The sequence below is a fragment of the Protopterus annectens genome, chromosome 6.part0 (assembly GCF_019279795.1).
Source record: "Protopterus annectens isolate FY-2018-M chromosome 6.part0, PAN1.0, whole genome shotgun sequence".
Taxonomy (NCBI): Eukaryota; Metazoa; Chordata; order Ceratodontiformes; family Protopteridae; genus Protopterus; species Protopterus annectens.
Genome location: NC_056737.1, coordinates 519,890,504 through 519,913,632, shown reverse-complemented (window position 1 = coordinate 519,913,632; position 23,129 = coordinate 519,890,504). Strand labels below are relative to the sequence as shown.

The 23,129-nt window shown below is 44.4% G+C and overlaps 1 protein-coding gene across 1 annotated transcript in view; it reads right to left on the bottom strand.

The window, feature by feature from the left end:
• LOC122804407 (melanoma inhibitory activity protein 2-like) overlaps positions 1-23,129 on the bottom strand; it is a 1,673,436-nt gene that overhangs the window by 1,200,527 nt on the left and 449,780 nt on the right. Inside the window, exon 9 of the mRNA XM_044074238.1 lies at positions 14,982-15,028. Within this exon, the coding sequence (XP_043930173.1) occupies positions 14,982-15,028 (47 nt within the window). The remainder of the gene's footprint in view (positions 1-14,981; positions 15,029-23,129) is intronic.

Genomic DNA, 23,129 nt, shown 5'->3' with positions numbered 1-23,129 from the left:
AACATCCAGAACAGGGGGTATAGCCAAGGGCCTATGCTGGGGTAACAGCAAAAACTCCCTAAGCCTTTTCCTAGAATCAGAGAAGTCCTGACCTTCCCACTTAAAATGTTCCCTCATAGAATGAAGTGTCTCTGAAAAAGAAAAATCCTCTGGAGGAGAGTGGAATCATCTGCATCAGAATCAGAGTAAGGAGAGTACTCCTGCAAGTCTTCAGCTGAAGACTCTGAAACATCCGAAGCCTGCTCAAAACTTCCCAACTCTGGCTCCACCCTAGGCCTCTTATCAGGAGGGGGCAAAGAACCTCTAATCAGAGTAATCAAATCTTCTGCCATTTAAAGCATGTGCTTCTTAGGCACAGACCCTGCTGAACTAGGAGTGACACCAACAGAAGCTAAAACTGGCCTGCCTCTGGGAGAAGCCTTGGAAACAGAAGGAGAAGGCCTAACCACCCTAGGAAGGGAGGGGATTACAGTAACTTGGGAAGCCCCTTCAGCCTGACCTGCCTCCTGAGAGACCACCTCCTGCAAAATCAAAGTCTCCCCCTGAGACTCCAGAGAAGTCTCCGTTGGAACCACCGGTTCCACTGAAGCCTCTAAAGAACCGGCGTCCGGAACGGACGACTCATCTTGCCTGGGTTTAACTGCTTTGTCTTTGCGCTTCTTCGCAGAAGCGGGCGCCGGAGAATCCGACGGCATATTATAATTGCACCGCTTCCCAAAGACCAGCCTAGCACAATCTAACCTTCGCTTAATAGTGCGTTTATTGAACCTAGCACAAAAGCGACACCCAACAACGCCGTGCTCAGGCCCCAAACAAGGAATACACAAAGAATGATAATCCCTATGCGGTATCTGTTTCCCACAAGAAATACAGTTATTCACTTTTTCTGACATCCGTAAAACACTGAGGCAAGAAAAACAAAATATTCTAACGGGTACTTAGCCAACTTGGATTCGGTCTGAAACTCCGACCAAAATTTCAGAACGCCGAATGGCACTTGCAACGCTGCTTCTGCATCGGACCATGCGGCAAAAAAGACTGAGGAAATGACGTCGGTCATGCGCTTTTGTACCCTGACGTCCTGATGTCAGTTTTAAGCGCCTTGACCGACGTCAGCCTAATACTTTGGTATTCGGGCCGACCGAGGACAGCGGACTACCCATATGTAAGGACTGCAGCAATGTGAGATGAAGAACATCTGCTTGGATGGTTCCTTGAAACAAAAGGCTCTGAAGAACACCTGGAAAAAAAGGGGAGCAGTTCCTGAGGAGGTTAAGGAATGCCCAAAAAGGGGGGGGGGATTTCCAAACCATGTAAGGAAAGACAAAGAGAGAGGAACTTGGCTGAGGGAGGGATGAAGACAATCAGACAGAACCTCGCTTGTCTGGAAAAAGAGGCTTCTGAGCTGTAGGAGTCTGAGCAGACTTTGCAGGAAGAGCCCTTCTAGTACCCTTTTTGCCCTTCAGAGGAGGGCGAGAATGTCTACAAAGGCAGACTTGGAAGGGCAATTCCTCTGAAATTTGGGAACAAGTGAAACAAAAATATGTTTCAATTCCTGTACAGCTCTATCCTTTTTCTGGAGAGATTTAAAAAGTTCAGTAGCTGCAGAACCAAGAAGATTTTTATCGACAAGAGGAGCATCCATCAGCTTGGCCTTGATATCATCAGGCAAAGGCTGAATGAGAAGTCAGGAGTACCTCCTCAACATAGAACCAAAGGCAGCAGCTCTAAACGAAGCATCAGCCACATCATAACTACATTTAATGGAATGGGGAGCCACTTGAGATGAGGACCCTAACAAAGAAAGGGCCGAAGCCTTCCCCCTCAGAATCAGGAAGATCTGAAATAACCTGAAAAGTCTGAAAGAGATAGAAGAGCCAGAATACACCTGGACATATGGGTCTGATAACTGACAGTCCTGAAGACCAGAGTAGCAGCAGCATACACTTTCTTACCCAATGTCACCATAGTTCTGCTGTTCTTGTTACAACTGAGCAGCTTAGTAAATTTACAATCATCAGGCACCTTATGAAACCTATCAGTTTTTTAGGAGCAGGGGCTGTGAAGCTGCATAAAAAGCATCCAACAAGGTAACAAGAACAGGAAGAACACCAGAGGGCTTTGGCAGACTCCATTTGAAGGAGTTCACAATACCTTTTTTGCACATCATAAATGTGGGCACAATCTCACTTAAAAAACTATCACACTGGAAACAGTATCCCCCAAAGGAAATCATTTCAAAAGTAGAATCAGGCCTAATAGACACACAGCTTTCCAGGAATAAGTACAATTTTAATCAAAAGTAACAAAGTTCACATAAGTATAACCATAAACAAGTCCATTAAAAATAGAAAGACAGTCCCAAAAAGTACAGTTGTGTACACTTACCATAAATGTAGATGTTCAAGTGTATTCACTGTTGCAGTCATTACATTTGGGTAATCCTGCTGGCAGGTTGCCCTCAGTTGGGCTGAATTCCAAAGTCCTGGGTCCTGCGTCGGCTGTTGTCGCCCCTTCCCTGACGTCAGGTCGTCAGGGGTATAAAAGATGAGGCCGACGCCATTTTCATTAGTTGTTCTTGCCCCAGATGTCAGGTGCCCCCTAAAAGGGTAGCCAGAATTTATATATATATATAAATACATGCACCAATATAAACTTTACCTTCATCTACAAGCAAATACACCACATAGGTTGTATAAATCTGAGAAGGAAAGATACGTTCCATCAGAAGAAAGGAAGATGGCGGGTGGGTAACCTGGACTGCAACAGTGAATTCACTTGAACATCTACATTTATGGTAAGTGTACACAACTGTACTATGTTCTTCGTGTTTCACTGTTGCAGTCATTACATTTGGGTAGAGTCCCAAAGCTATGGTTGGGAGGCTGGAGCTAAACAGAATTAGGAGTGGCTATGAGGCCCTGCAGAACTGCAGTGGCAAAGCCTGCCCTGGATTTAGAGTAGAGTGGCAGATGACAGTGCTTTGTAAAGGTATGCAATGAACTCCAAGTAGCAGCCTCTAAAATGTCCTTGGTTGGTACTCCCCTGAGAAAGGCTGCTGAAGTGGCTGCAGCTCCTGCTGAATGTGGCCTAATGCCCTTAGGCACTGGCCTGCCATGGTGTAAGCAGCAGAAACGAATGCAGTGGTCTATCCACTTTGAAACAGTCTGCTTTGAGATGGCCTTTCCTTGTGATCCTGCAGCATATGCCACTAGCAATTGCTCTGTCTTTCTGAAAACTTTGGTTCTGTCCAAGTAGAATCTTAGTTGTCTGTGTACATCCAAATAATGCAGAATTCTCTCCCCCTTGTTCTGTGGATTTGGATAAAAAGTTGGCAGATGAATAGTTTGGTTAAGAGCCACACTGGACACCACCTTAGGCATAAATGTTGGGTTTGTCCTCAGAGAGACCCTGTCTGGATAAAAAATGATAAAAGGTTCCACAGCCATGAGTGCCTGCAGCTCTGAAACTCGTCTTGCAGAAGTTATTGCTAGGAGCAGAGCTGTTTTCCAAGATAAAAACTTTATGTCAGCAGTAGCAGCTGGCTCAAAAGGAGGCAGGGTGAGTTTTTCCAAGACATAGTTGAGGTCCCATGCAGGCATTGGTGATCTCCCTTGGAGGCCTTAAATTTTTGGCTCCTCTGAGATACTGTTTTAATAAGGGATGAGAAAAGATTGGTGGCTCTGTATTGTAATGAGCCGAAATGGCAGAGGCATGAATTTTAATAGGTGAAAAAGATAGGCCTTTGTCCAGCATCTCAGTTAAGTATTGCAAAATCTGAGGAATATTTGGCACAGCTGTATCAGTTCCTTGTGCCTGGTTCCAAGCACAGAATCTTTTCCATTTTCCAGCATAAGATTTTCTAGTAGTAGGCCTTCTGGCCTCCAAAATGACATCCATCACAGCTTTACTGAGGGGTGTGTTTTGTATGTCTACATTATCCGCCATGCTGCCAGGTTTAAAGTCCTAAGTTGGCTGTGGAGGATCGGATTGTTTTGCTGGGACAGTAGATGAGGTATTTGAGGTAAGGTCCAAGCTAGGCATTGAGACAAGTTCTTTAGATTGGAAACAAGTACTGGTGGGGCCAGTCTGGGGCAATCAGTATCATTTTTGGCTTTTCCTGTCCGACCTTTAGGAGTACCTTGGGGAGGAGAGGCAGGGGGGAAAGGCATATGCTGTTTTTTCCAGCTGAAAGATAGGGCGTCCACTTTCCATGCTTGTCTGTGATAAGTCCTTGTGCAGAACCTTTTTAGCTGGTAGTTGTGAGGGGAGGCAAATAGATCTATGTCCGGGCATCCCCAATTCCTTGTTATCATGCTGAAGACTTGTGGATCCAGCTGCCACTCGTGGGGATCCATGAGGTTTCTGCTTAGTTCATCTGCCAGAGTATTTTTCCTTCCTGGCAGGAATTGTGCCTGCAGATGTACTTGGTAAGTTAATGCTGTATCCTACAAAGTCATGGCTAGTCTGCAAAGGGGGTAAGAATGTGTGCCCCCCTGCTTGTTTATATACCACATGACCGTGGTGTTGTCTGTCTTTATCAGTAGCTGTCCCAGATGAAGTAGGTCCTTGAAGGCTGTCAGGGCATTCTGAACAGCTAGCATCTCTTTTTGATTGATATCTAGATGCATTTGGGTTGAGGACCATGTGCCCTGAATGCATCTTCCTGCCATGTGGGCCCCCCAGGCATAATCTGATGCCTCCGTTGTTAGTGTCTGCCTGGCTGGGGGTAATGTGAATGGCTGTCCCGTGTTTTGGTGACAAGCCTTTGCCCACCATCGAAACTCCTGTTGTAGGCAGGGAATAAAAGTAATCATTGTTTCCAGGCTGTGGCAATGTTGAGTCCAAACACTTTTTAGGTACCATTGAAGTTTCCTCATATGCAGTCTTGCATATGGAATTAGTAGGATGCAGGATGCCATGAAGCCCAAAGCCTGCAGAATTTTTCTTGCAGATAACTGGGCCTTTGTTGCCAACATTTTGAAATAGGTAGTCAGTTGCCTTTGTTTGTCCGGCATGAGATAAGCCATCTGGGCAGTTGTATTTAAGCTTCCACCCAGGAATATTATCTCTTGAGAGGGTACTAGTTTTGATTTCTTTTTGTTGACTGTGTACCCTAGGCATAATAGAAGTCTTTTCACAAACGTCATATACTGTGGAAGAATGTCCATGTTCTCTGCTTGAATTAGACAGACAGTCATCCAAGAAAGGATATATTTGTATTCCTCTTTGTCTGCAGAATGCAATTACTGGTGCCAGGCACTTTGTAAAGACCCTGGGTGCAGTAGATAAGCCAAAGGGCAGTGCAGAGAATTGGTAATGCATTGAGCCAGCCTTGAATCTGAGGTATCTTCTGCATAACTGTCTGACTGGGACATGCAGGTATGCCTCTTTTAGGTCTAGAGTCACCAGCCAAGTGTTCTTGCCCAGCATGGGCAGAAGCTGCTGCAAAGTCATCATCTTGAATTTTGGTATATCCAGGAATGTGTTCAGAATAGATGGGTCCAGTATTGGTCTCCAGGTCTTGTCCTTTCTGGGTACCAGTCTTGAGTAACATCCTTGTCCCTGCTCTTGCTCTGGTACTTGTTGAATGGCCCCCATGTCCATGGGGGATGAGACTTGTTTTTGTGCCTCTGCCCATTGATTTTTTGGCAGATCTGGCCAGCCGTTTGCCTTTGGCAGAGTATGGAAATGGAACTTGTACCCTTGTGACATGATATTTAGAACCCACTTGTCCTGGGTTATAATGTGCCAATTTTGAGAAAAAAGTGCTAATTTTCCCCCGAAGGGTGCTGCCAGGAGATAAGTGCTTGGTGCAGGCAGGGGGAAGTCATTGGGACTGTTTCCTGTATGGTTGTGATTTGTCTTCTCCAACTTTGGAGGTAGAAGCACCCCATTGCTTTGACCTGTAGGAACCTTGTGCCTGGGTTCTGCCTCTAGGGCATCTGGATCTGCCCCTTTGAGGTCTGTCTGACACAGGAAAAGACCAGTTCTTTGTATGCCAGTGTGTACTAAACCTAGGTGGCTGTACTTGTAAAAAATCTTTGACAGTTTGCATAGATTTAGCTTTGTCCTCCATTTTCTTTAACACCTCCTCTGCCTTAACACCAAACAAAGTATCATGCTGTAAAGGTGCATCTAATCATTTAACTTTGACATGATCAGACAGATTTTGTTCCTTTAACCAAGCATGCCTCCTAATTGCAGAACCCGTAACTGCGGCCCTGCAGGAGGCTTCCAAAGAATCAAAACCACATTGCAAAGTATGCTTTCCAACTTGTTCAGCTACATGCAATAAATCCTGCATTTCCTTGTTTTCTGCACATTCAGAGTTTAATAACATTTTCTGTTTAAGCAATGCCATGACATGTTGCCGATATCTGAGCATATGAAACTGACAGTTTAAGGCCCGTATAGCCAAGGTTGCAGATGTGTAAACCTTTTTTCCCCATCTAGCCAGTGCCCTAGAATCTCTGTCGGAGGGGGTAGGGTTTTTTGCAGCAGAAGCCTTAACTCCTTTGGGACCCTGTGAAATAGTTTCTGGGTCTGCAGCAGAGTTTTTAAAAAGGAATTTATGAGAGTCAGGAACCCTGTAATATCTGTCAGGCTTAACAGGAGCTGGAGGTAAGGAGTCAGGGGTTAAGACTAGACTCTGAAAACACATCATCTACAATATCTAACACAGGTGGGATGGCGAGTGGCCTGTGTTGAGGTAGTAAAAGGAAATCCCTGAGCCTCTTTTTAGATTCTGAAAAATCTTGGCTCTTCCAGTGGAAATGCTCCCTCATGGTATGCAAGGTTTCCCCAAAAGAATAGTCCTCTGGAGGAGGAGCTGAAGGTATAGATTTCTTCAGCATCAGAATCCTCATGGGGGGAAGAGAATATTCCTGATCAGAAGAGGAATCAGAAGAAATAGAAATCTGATCTGAAGATTCATAGTCAGTCTCTTGCCTAGGCCTCTTATCAGGAGGGGGATGGGAACTCCTGATCAAGGTAATTAAGTCTTCGGCCATTTTGAGCATCTGTTTTTTGGGCATAGAGGCCTGTCCACGTGGCTCTTGAGTTTGTTTCTTTGCCTTTGAAGCTGAGGTTGGCTTAATATAAAGATGTTTAGGTCTGAATACACCCTCAGAAGCCGGTGCCTGCTCAGCAACTCCGGACCCATTTGAAGGAACAGTATCCGAGGCTCCAATACCTTGAGTTTCCAGCAGCATGGCCGACTCCACGTGGGAATCGGTAGCGGGCTGCGACTCTAAAGTAGCAGATGTAAGGGGCTGCAAAAGCGCCTCACTGAGAACCGGCGAACCACAGACTGGCTTGGGAGAAGCTTCGTTGTTGGTTTTGGGCCTCAGTTGTCTATCTCTCTCCTTTTCTTTGCGTTTTTGTGAACTCCGGTAGTCGGATGGCTATCCGACGACATTTCTGGATAATTAAACCTGCGTCAAAAATAGTTTAAAGCAAAATCATACCGTCGCTTAATAGTGCGTTCGTTAAATCTAGCACAAAACTGACAACCAGCAATGTTGTGATCAGGGCCTAGGCAAGGAATACAGTAAAAATGAAAGTCCTTATGAGGTATTTGCCTTCCACAAGAAATACAGTTATTAACTTTTTCTGACATCGGTCTGGAGCAAGAAAAAAAGTTTCCCCAATGGGTACTTGGCTTTTATTGAAGACTTCGGATCTGAAACTCGAACACGAAAATCTCAGGAGTCGGCCGACTGGCACTTGTGAACTGCTTCTGCTTTGGGCACTGCAAGGCAAAAAAGACTGAAGAAAATGGCGTCGGCCACATTTTTTATACCCCTGACGACCTGACGTCAGGGAAGGGGCGACAGCAGCCGATGCAGGACCCAGGACTTTGGAATTCAGGCTGACCGAGGGCAACCTGCCAGCAGGATTACCCAAATGTAATGACTGCAACAGTGAAACACGAAGAGCATCATTAACTTTCCTAACTAAAAAGTAGAGTTCTGATAGAAAATAAATCACTAGACTTCTCCTAAAATAAAAGGAAGTGGAAGGTTTTCTCCAGCAAGGACTTATGTGCCAAGCTCTTGAAGACTGACAGCCAACCAACAGTTCCACTGGGTCCACAGAAAGTACAGTTGTGTACACTTACCATAAATGTAGATGTTCAAGTGTATTCACTGTTGCTGCCATCACCTGTGGGTTATCCCTGCTATGGTAGCCCTCGGTCAGCCTGAATACCAGAGTCAATGTTTTTCTGAGTCAGCTGCTATCACTTGTGGACAGACGTCAGGTAGTCAAAGCTATAAAGCAAGGCAGCTGATGCCATTACATCAGTTTTTCTTGCCCTAACCAGTCAGAAGCCCAAGGAAATATGGCAAAGTGGTCCTGGTGGTTAAAAACCACCCTAAGAAGCTTATGTCTCCCTAAGGAAAGAGGATATAACGGGGAAGGAGGGAGGGAAACCAGGACTGCAACAGTGAATACACTAACATCTACATTTATGGTAGGTGTACGCAACTGTACTATGTTCTTTGTGTTTCACTGTTGCAGCCATCATCTGTGGGAGGATTCCCAAAGCTGAGGAGAAGGGTGGAAGAATTAGAGACCTAGGCATGGGTAAGCAAGCCCTGTAGAATTGCAGAGGCAAACCCTGCCCTAGCCTTAGAGAAAAGAGGAGGTGGTAATGCTTTGTAAATGTATGGACCGAGGTCCAGGTGGCAGCTTCCAAGATGTCCCTGGTGGGAACTCCTCTGAGGAATGCTGCGGAAGTGGAGGCTGCCCTAGTGGAATGGATATGAATAGACTTAGGGGGTGGTTTCTCATGTAATCTGTAGCAGAAATGGATACAGTGTGATATCCATTTGGAAATGGTTTGCTTGGAAATGGGCTTCCCCTCTGCCAATGGGGCAAAGCTGACAAGAAGTTGGTACATTTTCCTGAAAGGTTTAGTATGGTCCAGCTAGTATCTGAGCTCTCTGTGCACGTCTAGTGTCTACAGAATTATTTCCCCTTGTTTTGAGTGTTAGGGAAGAAGGTGGATAGATGAATGGCCTGGTTGAGGGTCACATTAGATACCACCGTGGGCATAAAGGAGGGGTTAGTCCTCAGGGAGACCCTGTCTGCATGGAAAACGGAAGGGCTAAATGGCCATCAGTGCCTGAAGTTCTGAAACCCTTCTGGCTCAGGTGATAGCTAGTAGGAAAGCAGTCTTCCAGGAGAGGTATTCCAGTTCTGCTGAAGTAGCAGGCTCGAAGGGTGGTAAGGTTAGTTTTTCCAAAACATAATTCAGGTCCCAGGCTAGCATGGGTGGCCTTCTGGGAGGTCTGATATTAGAAGCCCCTCTGAGGAATTGTTTAAATCAAAGGATGTGAGAACAGGGGCTAGTCTGTATCAAAATGAGTTGAAATGGCTGAGGCATGGATTTTAAAAGAAGAGAAGGAGAGCCCACTATTCAGTAACTCCACTAGATAGTCCAGGATAAGAGGGACAAGAAGGCTGTGAAGAACTGGCCCCTCTGGACTGGCTCCAGAAGCAGAATCTTTTCCATTTCCCTGCATAAGATTTTCTGGTGCTGGACCTTCTGGCCTCTGTGATAACGTCTAGGACCTGTTTGCTTAACAGGTGCCCCTTGCAAGTCTGGGTGCAACACCCCCCCCCCCATTTGCGTCAAGTGGTCTGAGATCAGGAGAAGTTGCCTGGGAGGCTGTGATGTCAGACTGTGCAGCAAGGGGTACCAATGCTGTCTGGGCCGATCTGGAGCAATGAGGATGGCCTCTGGTCTTTCCACCCTTATCTTGATCAGCACCTTGGGGATAAGAGGTAGAGGAGGGAATGTGTACAACAAAGAGGGAGTTCCAGGAGAAGGTCAAGGCATCCATCTTCCACTCTAGGTGGTGATACTCCCTGGTACAGACTTTTTTTAGCTGGTGGCTGAGATGCGAAGCAAAGAGATCCACCTCTAGATTTCCCCCACTCCTGAGTGACTTGCAAAAAGATCTTTCTATGGAACTGCCATCCGTGGGGGTCCAGTAAGTTTCTGTTTAAGTGGTCTGCCAGGGTGTTGTTGATCCCCGGTAGGTACTGGGCTATTAGGTGTAATCCTATGGAGGAGGCTGTCAGCCAGAGGTTCATGACTAGCCTGCACAGAGGGTAAGATTGGGTCCCTCCCTGTTTGTTGATGTACCACACTACTGTGGTGTTGTCTGTTTTGATAAGGAGGACCCATGGCCTGAGATGTGGTTGAAAGGATGTCAGAGCCCTTTGTAGTGCCATAATTTCCTTCTGGTTGATATGCAAGGGAAGCTGCTGGGCATCCCGAAGAGATGCTGAGCATTCCGAATACCTTGGGTTTACTTGTCTGCTAGGTGAGCACCCCAAGCAATGTCTGAGGTGTCGGTGGTGATGGTCTGCCCGGTAGGGCGGAGGATGAAGGGAAGACCATTGTTCTGGGCACAGGCCCCTGCCCACCAGAGAAACTCTGCCCTAATACAGGGGATCTGAGGGAGAGAGGTCTCTACAGGCTGTGAGTGTTGACAGCAAAGGTTATTTACATACCACTGAAGCTTTCTCATGTGAAGCCTGGCCAGAGGAATTAGAAGGATGCAAGATGCCATGTACCCCAAGGCTTGCAGGAACTTCCTCGTCGTGAAGTGACTTTTGGATGCCAGCTGGGTAAAGTAGAGAGGCAGGAAGCTCTGCTTTTCTGGGGATAGGAAGGCCATTTGAGATGCTGTGTCCAGCAGTGCTCCAAAGAAAATGATCCTCCTGGAGGGTGTTTGCTTTGATTTCTTCTCGTTGATGGTGAACCATAAGGAAGTTAGGAGGGTTTTGACAAAAACGAGGTCCTGGAGCAGCTTTTCTTTGCACTCTGCCTGAATGAGGCAGTCATCCAGATAAGGGTAAATCTGTATATTCTCTGTCTGCAAAATACTATGGCCGAGGCTAAGCATTTGGTGAATAACCTGGGAGCAGCAGATACGCCAAAGGGAAGCAAAGAGAACTGAAAGTGTTTTGAGACTGCTCTGAAGCACAGGAATTTCCTGCAGGATTCCCTTATGGGGATGTGGAGGTAAGCATATTTTATGTCTAAGGTCACTAACCAGGCATTTTTTGTCAGCATAGGCAGCAGCTGCTGCAAAGCTAGGATTTTGAATTTGGGGACCACCAGGGAGGTGTTCAGAATGGATAGATCCAGGATGGGGCGCCAAGTGCCCTCCTTTCTGGGAACAAGAAATAGCCTGGAATAAAAGCCTTTGCCAGTTTGATCTGAGGGAACAGGTTCTACTGCCCCCTGGAAAATGAGAGCTTGGACTTGTTTTAATGCCTCTGGCCACTGATTTGGAGGGAAGTCTGGATACCCTCTGGGAATTGGGAGTTTGTTGAAAGTGAATTTGTATCCCTGAAAAATGATCTTTAAGTCCCATTGGTTCTTTGTTACATACAGCCAATTTTCTTTGCAGAGGGAGAGCCTTCCTCCTAGCTTTTGGTGGGTGAAAGGAGGGCAGAGGGGGGAGTGGGAGTCATTGAGAGTTTTTGCCATAGAGGGATGGCTTAGAACTCCCTGCCTTTGGGGCGGAAGTGGTCCACTGTATGGTTCTCTGTTGCCCCTGGGATAGGGGCCTAGGAGGTCTTTCCCTGCGGGGCTTACCTTGCCCCTGTCTGCTAGGTGCAGGAAAGGACCAGTGCTTAGAGGGAAAATTCCTACTAAATGTAGGAGATTGAACCTTAAAGAAATCTTTTACTGTTTGCATTGATTTTGCTTTGTCTTCCATCTTTTTAAGCACCTCTTCTGCTTTTTCTCCAAACAAGCGGTCCTTATCCAAGGGTGCAACAATTAATTTAGACTTGACATGATCAGGGAGAGGTTGTACCTTCAACCATGCACGTCTCCTAATGACAGATCCAGAACCTGCTGCCCTGCTTGAGGCTTCTAGTGCGTCATATCCATAGTGTAATGAGTGTTTGGCCACTTGACAAGTAGAGTGCAGTAAATATGTTAACTCTTTAGAATTGGGAGAGTCAGGAAAGGTAGAAATCTTTTGCTTTAATAGTTCCAAAGTGTGTTGTTGGTATTTTAAAATATGGAACTGACAGTTGAGAGCTTTGATAGCTAAGGTTGCAGAGATGTAAACTTTTTTACCCCATCTGTCCAGAGCTCTGGCATCCTTGTTAGAAGGAGTAGGATTCTTTGCAGAACTAGCCCTAGTTCCTTTAGGTCTCCGCGTAATGACTTCCGGGTCTGCAGCAGGATTTCTGTATAGGTATTTGTGAGAATCCGGTACTCTGTAATACCTGTCAGGTTTACTGGAAGCAGGTGGGAGGGCGTCAGGGGCTAAGCTGCATTCATGGAAAACATCATCCACCACTTCTAAGATAGGGGGGATGACTAAGGGTCTGTGCTGGGGCAGGTCTAGAAACTCTCTTAGCCTTTTCTTAGACAGAGGGAAGTCCTGAGATTCCCAGAGGAAATGTTCCCTGAGGGTGTGAAGGGTTTCCCCAAAGGAAAGGTTTTCTGGTGGGAAGCCAGAAGGAATGGATTCCTCTGCATCTGAATCCTCATAAGCAGTCACAGGTTGCTGTTCCTCTTCAAAATCTGAATAATCAGATTCCTCAGAATCCTGCTCTGTCATTAGTTCAGGAGAAGGGTGTCTTTTCCTTTTAGAAGTTGTGGCCTGACTGTCCCTGATAAGGGAGATAAGATCCTCCACCATCTTAAGCATTTGGGCTTGGGGTGGTGGAGCAGGAGTAAGATGGTGGCTATCGGCAGATTTTCTAGGAGTGACCTGGCTTCTAGGCCTAAGAGTATCCATCAGTCTGAGAGAAATGGTAGTCAGATGAGAAGACGTTTTTTGTCTAGAATCGGTAGTGCGAAAGGCCTCCTCGTAAGCCAGTGCCTACGTCGCGGCTCCAGACCCAAATGAGGCAGAGACAACCAAAGGCTCGGAAGACGAAGAAGATTCCTGTGGCATACCAGACTCTGAAAGGGTCTCGGTAGAGGCATGCGTAGATATCGTATCGGGCATCAAGGGCTGTGAAAGCGCCTCACTGAATTCCGGAGAACTGATGACCTGCTTAGGGGTAGAGTCGTCAGAAGGCGTAGCCTTGTGTGATCTGTCTCTATCTTTATCCCTATGTTTTTCTGGAATGTCTACAGATTGTTAGCTGATGGATGCCATTTGTGAAGATAGAGGAAGAAAATACCCATCTACAATAAGAGCTCTACGAAGAATGTTTCTCGCATTAAAGAGGGCACAGAACTGGCAACGGGGGACACAGTGGTCTGGGCCTAAACAAGTATGAATGGAAGTCTCGGTGTGGGATCTGCTTTCCAAAGGTGAGACAGTTGTTAACTTTTTCGGACTTCGGTTAGTGCAAGAAAAAAGGATACCTAACGGGATACTTAGCTTTAGATGTTTTCAGCTGTAATCAGAGCTCTGGTAGCGACAGACTGGCATACTTGCAAACTGCTTCTGCTATGGGCTCCACGGCAAGAAAGACTGATTTAATAGTGTCAGCTGCCTTACTTTATAGCACTGACTACCTGAAGTCAGTCCACAAGCGACAGCAGCTGACGCAGAGAAATGCTGACTCTGGTATTAGAGCCGGCCAAGGGCTACCACAGCAGGGATAACCCACAGGTGAAGACTGCAGCAGTGAAACATGAAGAACATGGAGCACTCTCTTAAGCAGCAAAAACCTATAAAGCTTTTCCCATTCCAAATGTCCTTTTATGAAGCTCCTGACAAGTGATGCATATGAAGGACATCCTTAGCTTTAGGAATTTGTCTGGCTGCAGTGGGTAGGACCTCATATACCTTAGGCTACTGCAACAGTGATCTATGTTTGAACATCACCTTTATTACTGCAAGTCCAATGGCTCTGACAATACTAGAACTGAGGACCTAAATCTTCAGTAACAAATAAACTGAACACAATGGAAGGACAGGGTTATAACTCAGCACCTCCCAAACCTCTGGAATAATCTTAGCACATTAAGCAAAGGAACTCACTGTCTTAATTTAAACATAACTCAAACAACTGGATGGTTATTTTTGACTGGTATGGCTCTCCTGGAGACAGGTAATGGAAAGTTATAAATGGTCAAAGACTCAATGGCCTTGAAATATCTCTGAAATCTATACTGGAACCCCCCTCCTCCCACACCCACACCAAAGAATGACATCAACTACTAAACCAAATGGTGAAACCATCTTTTCTTTGTATACAAGCTTCATAGTGGACGAAGGAAGGATACCACTCAAGACCAGTGTCTTGGCAACAAAGGACAAATGCATGGTGAGATCAGACACATATCTCTGCATGTTCTCAAGGTTATATGCCTTACATAATTTATACCCGCATGGACTAGAACTAGGTCCCAATAATATTTGTCTGGTGACAGGGACTTTAAAGCACTTGTGACATTATGGATCCTGACACCAGGTAGACAGCTGTGACACTGTCTTTGTTCAGTCTTGTGAGTGTGGAGTAAATGTGCCTGACAATGGAGTCATCATTTACTAAGCCATTGCTGATTTACTCATGTAATTTCATCCAGCAATTTTATGTTCTTACAATGTGAGCCTTGGTGTTGCTTGGCTAACTGGGTGTCTGCAATAAAATAAATTCCAGATGTTTTGAAAACTCTGTTTATGCAACTTTAATAGCCAACAACACAACACATGCACACCTAGAAGCAAGCTGAAGGAGTATAAATTCATTTACAGCATGTCTTTGGGATCTGGTAGAAAACATAAGAACCTAGCAAAACTCACACAGAGGAAGGATATGAAGATTCTTCATGGAAATTGTCAAGGCCAGGAACCAGACTGGAAAACTAAGCAGCTGTAACCACTGCACTAGTGTACCACCCTTAGTGTTGATTCAATACCCAAATAATATACTCAAATCACTTTTCAATATTAAGGCTAGTACCATTTTTGAGTATATACATATTCACTAGCACATCATGCATTCTAAAACACACTGTAATCTGTAATAAAACATACCTTGGCAGCATATAAGAGCTTCTTTACTTTTCGTTTTTGCTGGTCATCTATTAGGAGAATAACAAAAATCCAGTATCAGAAATCAGTCTTCTGTCATGCTTAATATTTCTGTTCACCTACATGGTTGGCAACTGGGGTGCAAAAATCAGCCTGTTAAAAAATGATGCATTTACTAAAACACAGTATATTACACAATAATGTTATGCACATCACCTGTGGTACAGGTCAGCTAATTGGGTACAGACAGGGCTGCTACCCTTTTTCTCCACAGCATCTGGAGTTAAAGAAATAAATCAAGGAACACATTTAGAGTGTTACAAATCTGACAATCCAAACTGACCCTCCTAAATTATGTTCAGGACCAACAGACAAAATATAAAACAAAGGATTGAACAATCCAGTTTTTCTATCATGCCAACCAATATCACATATTCCAGACATTAGTTAGTTCCACTGTGCACTATGCCCTCTTTTCAAGAGGAATAAGACAAGCTTCCAGTGCTTTTATCATTCAATGGATGATCACTTTAATCTGAAGATGACTATTAAATCCACACTGTTGTAAGTTAACGAAACATCATGCACATACAAGTCTTGTGGAGGTACCTGTTGGTGAAAGCAGTAGTCATCTGTGGTTACTGGAAGATATGCAATGGGATTAAACTCCTGACAGGGTTCCAAAAACATCTTATTTAGCATTTTCATTTGCTGCTTAGGAGATAAAACTTCAGATGTCTTGCTTCACCAACGTGCCTCACCAGTCTAATTTTAATCTAAGTCTTATCACCACATCAATGCAAAGTAAGAAATAAAGGCACAGCTTTTAAGCATTTAGCATTTTTCTGTTCACAGTAATTAATTTAGGTATCAATACAGTAGCCCTCTTTTTCAGAGAATATGAAGAATTAGTGGTTATACATTCATTAAAAACAACTGTACATGCTTAGAATTTTATTCTGTTCAAAGTAATTAATCCAGGTGTCTTTAAAAAGACCACTTTTATGGGGCATATGATGAACTGATGGTTAATTAGACAATAAAACATTTAAAACCTAACATCTTACTTCTTTTCATCAATGCTTTTGCAAAAAAAACATGCTTCTTCAGAGCCATCAAAAACGGAATCCAAAACAAAAACAGAAATATACAAACATCTCAGCAAAAATGAACAGCTATGACTGTAAAATTCCCATAAATTTTGAATGGAGAGTTAAACTAAACTGTAGAGAGTTGTTTCTACTGTATTTGTGTTTCTTCCTACTTTATTTTGCTTTTGCATCATCTTAAAAGTACTCAATTGTACTTATTACTGCTTGGTGTAACTCATTCTAAGCCTTTTAGTTTAAGCACTTGGGCTTCAGACCAGTTGTTTTACATTACGAAGGTTTGTGGTCTGCACTGTAGTGGCAGAACAGGTAGCTTACATCCTTCTAAGTTGGAACTGCTGATTGAGGGCTCAGTGTCTGTTATTCTAAAAGTGTATTAATTCTGGTTTAAGCACTTGGGCTTCAGGCCAGTTATTTTACATTAAGAGGGTTCACGGTCTGCACTCTTGTGGGAGGAGAGGCTGGACTCTGCCCTTCTGAGCTGGGAATTTCTAGTTAAAGGCTTATAGTGCCTGCATATTTGAACTGCTTCTTACTGAAACTGGTACACCTTGTTTGCAGTAGCATAGACTAGATCCAGGCCTGCTGAATCTAGCTTTGTTTGTATGCTTGTTTGTTTGCTTGTTATTTCCCTGAAACGCTAATTTCACCTAAAATGCGGCTTTTCAGCACTTCTGTGGATCCCTAGTGATATCTGCATTGCTTACTGTGCTTATGTCCTTGTTTCACTTGAAAGAAAGTTACTGTTTGTCATTTTTGCATTTAAGTTACCTGTAACACATTGCATTTAAGTTACCTGGCACTTGCTCACTAAGTCAGCACTAAAAAATTAAAAGCACTACACCCTCACAAACTCCCCTTGAGTACCTTGTTCCCCATTGGCCCTTTTTTCAATTATAAAGGAATTCCCAATGCTATTCTATCATGTCCAAAGGTCAGTTGTCAATCTCCTCTCCGGTCCAGCTGGTGAATCTGGGAATCTTGAGGCAATGTTACAACTGCCTCATGTACACAGACAACCCTCTCCTCCTCCTCCTATCAAATTCCAACACATGTGAGAGATGCAACCATATACCCAAACTGGAGGCTAAGCTCTCTCAACTCAGTACTGGCATAACCAGTCAGGAGGAGAAGGAAACCACACTTAATACAATTCCAGTCTCACATAGACCTACCACGATAGCAAACCAAACACATAAACACACAAAAACATACTTGGAGGCTCTAAATAAAAATCTGCCTAAGCAGCAGAGACCTCCAAAGCAGATACCCAAGCAACCGCTACCCCAAAACAAAACACTTTCAACACGTAGCTCACAAAGCCAGTGTGCCGAACAGTCACAGCCCTTAAGGCTAAACAACACACCTGATACACTTGTAATAGGTGACTCTATCGTCAGGCACACTGACGTCTCGCTCACCAGGCTGAACAAGGAGAAGGTCACGGTGAGCTGCCTGTCGGGTGCTAGGATCCGCCACATAACACAAGCACTCAGGTTACTCCAAGGCAAGTACAAATATGACTCAGTCATTGTCCATGCTGGTGTGAATGACCTGAGACGTACCTCCCTGGACTACATGAAAAGAGACATAGAGGAGCTCTCTGAGCATGTAGTCCAGGCCGGTATGACCCTGACCTTGAGTAGCATCTTACCCTCACCAAGAATGATGCCACAATATGAAGACAAGATGATCAATTTCAACAATTGGCTTAAGTATTGGTGTCATTCAAAGGGGATCCAATGCCTGTCAGCCTGGGATGACATGCTCGACAAGCCATGATGCTTCGCTAGGGACGGCTTGCACCTGTCACCCCTGGGCTTTCGGATATTGGCAAAGGCTCTTGCTACACCCATAGTGCCTTTTTTAGGCAAGGCTCAAAATACAAACCCACCTCCATAGGTATCACAAGGGATAAGAAACTAAGAGTAATGCTACTCAACCCCAGAAGTCTAAACCTCAAGATGCACGCACTCGAAACTCTCCTTAGCATGGAGAACATCGATATCTGTGCAGTAACAGTAACCTGGTTCTAGGCTCCCGAGAGCACCCCAGCACTACCAGGTTATACCTCATACCATGCTTTTCGGCCCCAAAACTTGGACTGAACCACAAAAGGAGGGGGAGTATCAATATTCGTCAAAGATACCCACACCTCCAGGTTGGTGGCACAGCACGAAGCATCAGAGACTATCCATGTGCAACTAACAGTGGATAAAACTGCCTTCCAGTTTATAGCCTGCTACAGACCGCCCTCCCAAACCCAGGAAGGCCGAGTGGGCACTGGAAAATATGAAGGTCTCTCCAAACACCATTATATTGGGCGACTTCAACTACCCAAACATAGACTGGGGGCATTACTCTAGCTGCAACACCCTAGCCCAAAGGTTCCTAGAATTTATAAACTCAAATGCTATGGAACAACTTGTTACCACTCCCACAAGAGGGGAAAACATACTGGACCTGATCATCACCAACATGGGGAATCTATGCTCCAGACCAGAAGTGTATCCCTCACTGGTAAGATCAGAAAATAAACTAATCTCACTGGATATTCACATCCCGACCCCACTACCTGCCCAGAAAACCACAGTGAAAAACTTCTCTAAAGCAAATTTCACACTCCTCAAAACCGAGGTGGAATCCTTCAAAGACCCCGGGCCTGTGGAAAATACGTCCCACACCGCAGAATCCTTTATAAACGCATTCTATGAACACCTTCAGGAATGCATGGATCATGCAATCCCACATAAAACCAGGACCCAATCTTCCAAAGGCAGACATCCTGTCTGGTGGACCCCAGCCATAAACAAACTATACAATAGTAGGAGGAAGCTGCTACATGATAGAGCAAAATCCCAAAAAGGGAGGGCATCTCTGATCAGTATTAGCAAAAAACTACGGGCACTCATAAAATCGTCTAAGGCCAGCTTCGAGAGAAAAATTGCACAGGACACTAAGGATAATCACAAGGCTTTCTTTAGTTATGTTAGGAACCTGGGTGGTAATTCCCAGATATGCTCAGAATTAGTCCAAAATGACAAAAAATACACCGAACCCACAGACATTGCAAACATCCTAGCTGACAGGTTCAGCGCAAACTCCCCCCCCTCCCCACCAAAAGGGTAAATATCTATCCCAGCAGAGTGTTGCCCCCCTGACATCTCAGATCCTCAGGTAAGAGCCGCCCTCTCCAAAGCAAAAAACACAGCATCAATGGGACCAGACGGTGTCCCGGGCTGCGTCCTACATGAACTCCAAGAAGAGCTAAACCCAAACATAAAACTACTGTTCAATCTCAGCCTTACTACAGGATATGTACCCAAAGAGTGGCATACAGCAACAGTGGTCCCTCTCCACAAAGGTGGTGCCTTAACGGATCCTGGAAACTATCGCCCCATAAGCCTGACTAGTTTGGTCTGCAAAGGATCATCATGGACCTCATAAATAAAGATATTGGGGACCTACAGACACTGGATCCTACCCAGTTCGACTTTAAGGGCAGATCCTGCCTCTTAAACCTGGTCGATTTCTTTGAAACAGTCACCAAGGCCATTGACGAGGGGAAGGTGGTCCACACAGCCTACCTGGACCTCGCAAAAGCCTTTGATACAATACCCCACTCGGGCATTATAGATAAGCTCATCAGCTTAAATATAAACCCCTATGTCACTAGATGGGTTGCAAACTGGCTCAAGGACAGAACCCACATGGTTAGAATTGCTGGAGCCATGTTAGACTCCAAACCAGTTACAAGTGGCGTCCCACAAGGCTCAGTCCTGGGGCCTCTCTTGTTCGGTATATATTTTTCGGAGGTACAGGCCAACACGGAAGGACTGTGGCTGACCAAGTTCGCAGATGACTGCAAACTGGGTGCCATAATCGACTCTCCAGCCAACACAAGCATCCTCCAAAAGGGCCTCATAGAAACAGACAACTGGTGCCAGAGCCATGGCCTCAAGCTAAACGCCAGAAAGTGTATAGTCATCCCCTTTGGCAAAAACAAAGTGCCCACAAATCACCACATAGGTGGTAATCCATTAAGTACAGAAGAAATAATTAGGGACCTGGGGACCCAAGTTGATAGCAATCTCTCATTTGACAACCACGTGGCCAAAGTGGTTAGAAAAACATTTTATATAGCCCACCTAATCATGAAGGGATTCACATCTAGATCAGGGGAGGTCATCGTGCCTCTTTACTCATCCCTCATCAGGCCCATAATTGAGTACAATGCCCCTTTTGGGATGTACCTTACCAGACACCTGCAGCAACTGGAAAGACCCCAAAAGTACCTCACCAAGAGGCTCAAAGGGCACAAACAGATGCCATATGCTGCCCGGTTAAAGAAACTCCAGCTCTACTCAGTGGCATACCGCTTGCTCAGAGGTGATCTGTGCCTGACGTATAAAGCCATGTCCAACCCGGAATTAATGGACATGCTGCACCTCAGAAAATCCAAATCCCATCTAGCTACGCGCTCGAGAGACTTGAACCTCAGCACTGAAATAAATAGGACATGCTGGAGGGACAGATTCATAACCCAGAGGCTCCCTTCACTCTGGAATAAAATCCCAGTCCAGGTTTGGCAGAGTCCCTCATTGACTCTCATCAAGCGGAATCTTGATGAGTGGATGGGAGACCGTAGGTTTACCCCGGGTATCACTTCTGTGTCACTGTTATAGACAGAGGCACAGTATACTAACCTCGAAAAAGGGCATAGCAAAATTAATTTAAAATGGGTGGCAAAAGCCAAACACACTCTGGCTAGGCTTATAAATGCCCTAGGGCAGATAGCCTAGTATGAACCTATGAACCTAAGTCCAGATACATGGAAATTTCTTACTAAAGCAGTGTTAATTCTTGTTCATCCTGCAAGACTGTCTCTGGAATATGATCTTTTAGACAATAACAACACTTGAGCTTTTTTGGCTTTAAACTCAATAAAATTAAATCCTCCTAGTCTCTCATAACTTAGTGAAAAGGCAATTCAGGTTATTAGTCTATCTTGATATGACACAACCTTCAACCCCTTCACTTCTGGGGTAGAACTTTTCTACAGAAACTCTATTCGTCTGAGTTCTTTATTTTTAATAATGAGACCATACTGAGCATCCAAACTCTAAAATTGGTCTCACTACACAATTAAAGAGGGAAATCAGAAATTATTGCTCTCTTGATGTAAAGACTTGCGTGTACACAAAGGCTGTCTGGAAAATTACTTGGAAATTATAGAATCAAATGTCCCAGTGTTAAAATTAAATTAAACCCAAACAATACTGCAGCACAAATAATGCACTTTTCACACAAGGTATAATGCTGGAAGTAATCATAATTAAGGGTTTGGGGGAGGGTGCAATCCCCTTGCAATGCTAAATGTGTGCTTTCTGAACAGTGTTTTCTTTTTCCTTCAGTTATGAAGTATTTGGACTTTGGCTTTTGGCTAATAAAATGTGAAAACAGCATCTTCATTTCTGTGTTTTCTTTCAACTGCCAAGTAACCCTCCTTAACAAAACTTTTGAATTATCATGAAAATCTTCTTTTCTCAGCCCTTACAGGTTCATAGGTAAATACAATAATAATGGCCCTAGGAGGCCTTTTTAAGTCTAGCCATGTTTTCCCATTTGTAAATGACAGACAAATTACCCAGGGAATATAACTGGTTTAGGTGGTGAAGCACTTACAAGGTATCTCTGCCCAGCCAAAGACAAAATTTCAATTCTCCTTCCACTGGTCCAGGTTGTACTTGAACAGGGTCAGAGACATACTCTGCTTCACATGGATGGGAAGCCTGTTCTAGAGTATGGGTAGTTTCTGAGACACATATCTGTCCCTAACATGTTCTATTTATGTTGCAAATGATACTTAGGTCCTTTAATCGGGTATTTCTAATGATGTCAGACTTGCAGATGATATGCAAGTTCATCAGTATTGAATAAGATTATGTCTTGTAAGCTAAGCATAGGCCATCTCTCAATAGTTTGTAGGGGACTGAGTACAAAGATAAGGCTCTGAGGCAGTCTGCATATTCCAAGTAGTTTATTCCTTGTAGTCTTTTTGTGAGGAACTTATGTCAGCATTCCAACTGATGCATATGTCTTGTCTGGTACACACCAAATGTAGCACTGCACTCAGTGACTGGCCTAATGAGACATGAACACAGTGGGACATTGACATCCTTGGACATGGATGACATACCCTTGCTTTAAAGCAATACTGAATGATTTTCTTTCAAAAGACGACACATGATGGTCAAAAGCCAAATCACTATCCACATATATTCCCAAATACCCAACACTTGGTCTACTCTGAAGGACATATTGTGTATGTGGTAATTCCCAGGGGTAGCTGATTTTCCAAGGGATACTATGTTATTTTTTTACATTAAGTTTTATACTATAACAATGGCACCAAGTATTACTTAACAACAAGACTCTTGGAGGATATTAGTGGCCTTGGGGGATTCCATGACTGTACAGAGCTTGCATTGGTCTGCAAAACTTGTTCAGCCAGAATCTTTTGAATTAGCTTTGAATCCTGAAAAGTAGTTGCCAAAAACGAGTAGTCACAGCAGAGAGCCCTGAGGGACTCACTTGTAACTGACCTTTTTGTGGAGGTAGGATCTTCTATCATGACATCTTGTGTCCTATCTGTGAGCCAGTTGACTACTCAATGGATGACAATGGGGCTTACTCCTAGCTTTGAGAGTTTGTTGACAATACCTGAATGGGGAATAGTGATGAATGCTTCTGGCCAGGTCAAGAATGACCATGTTTACCATCTGCCATCGTCCACAGCTTTTGTGGCGTTCTCAAAAAAGTCCACCAGGTTAAGTAGACACAATTTGCCTACCATACTGTATTAGATGCATAGTCTGAACGTTTCCTATGTTTTTAATTATAACATCCATGATAATTCTTTACATGTCATTACATATGAAACTAATCAGACTTGTGGGTCTTGTAGCTAACCATGTCAGTAGATGGCCTGCCGTTGTGCAGAGACAGAGAGCTGTTGCAGTCCCCTATTTGCCAAGCACAA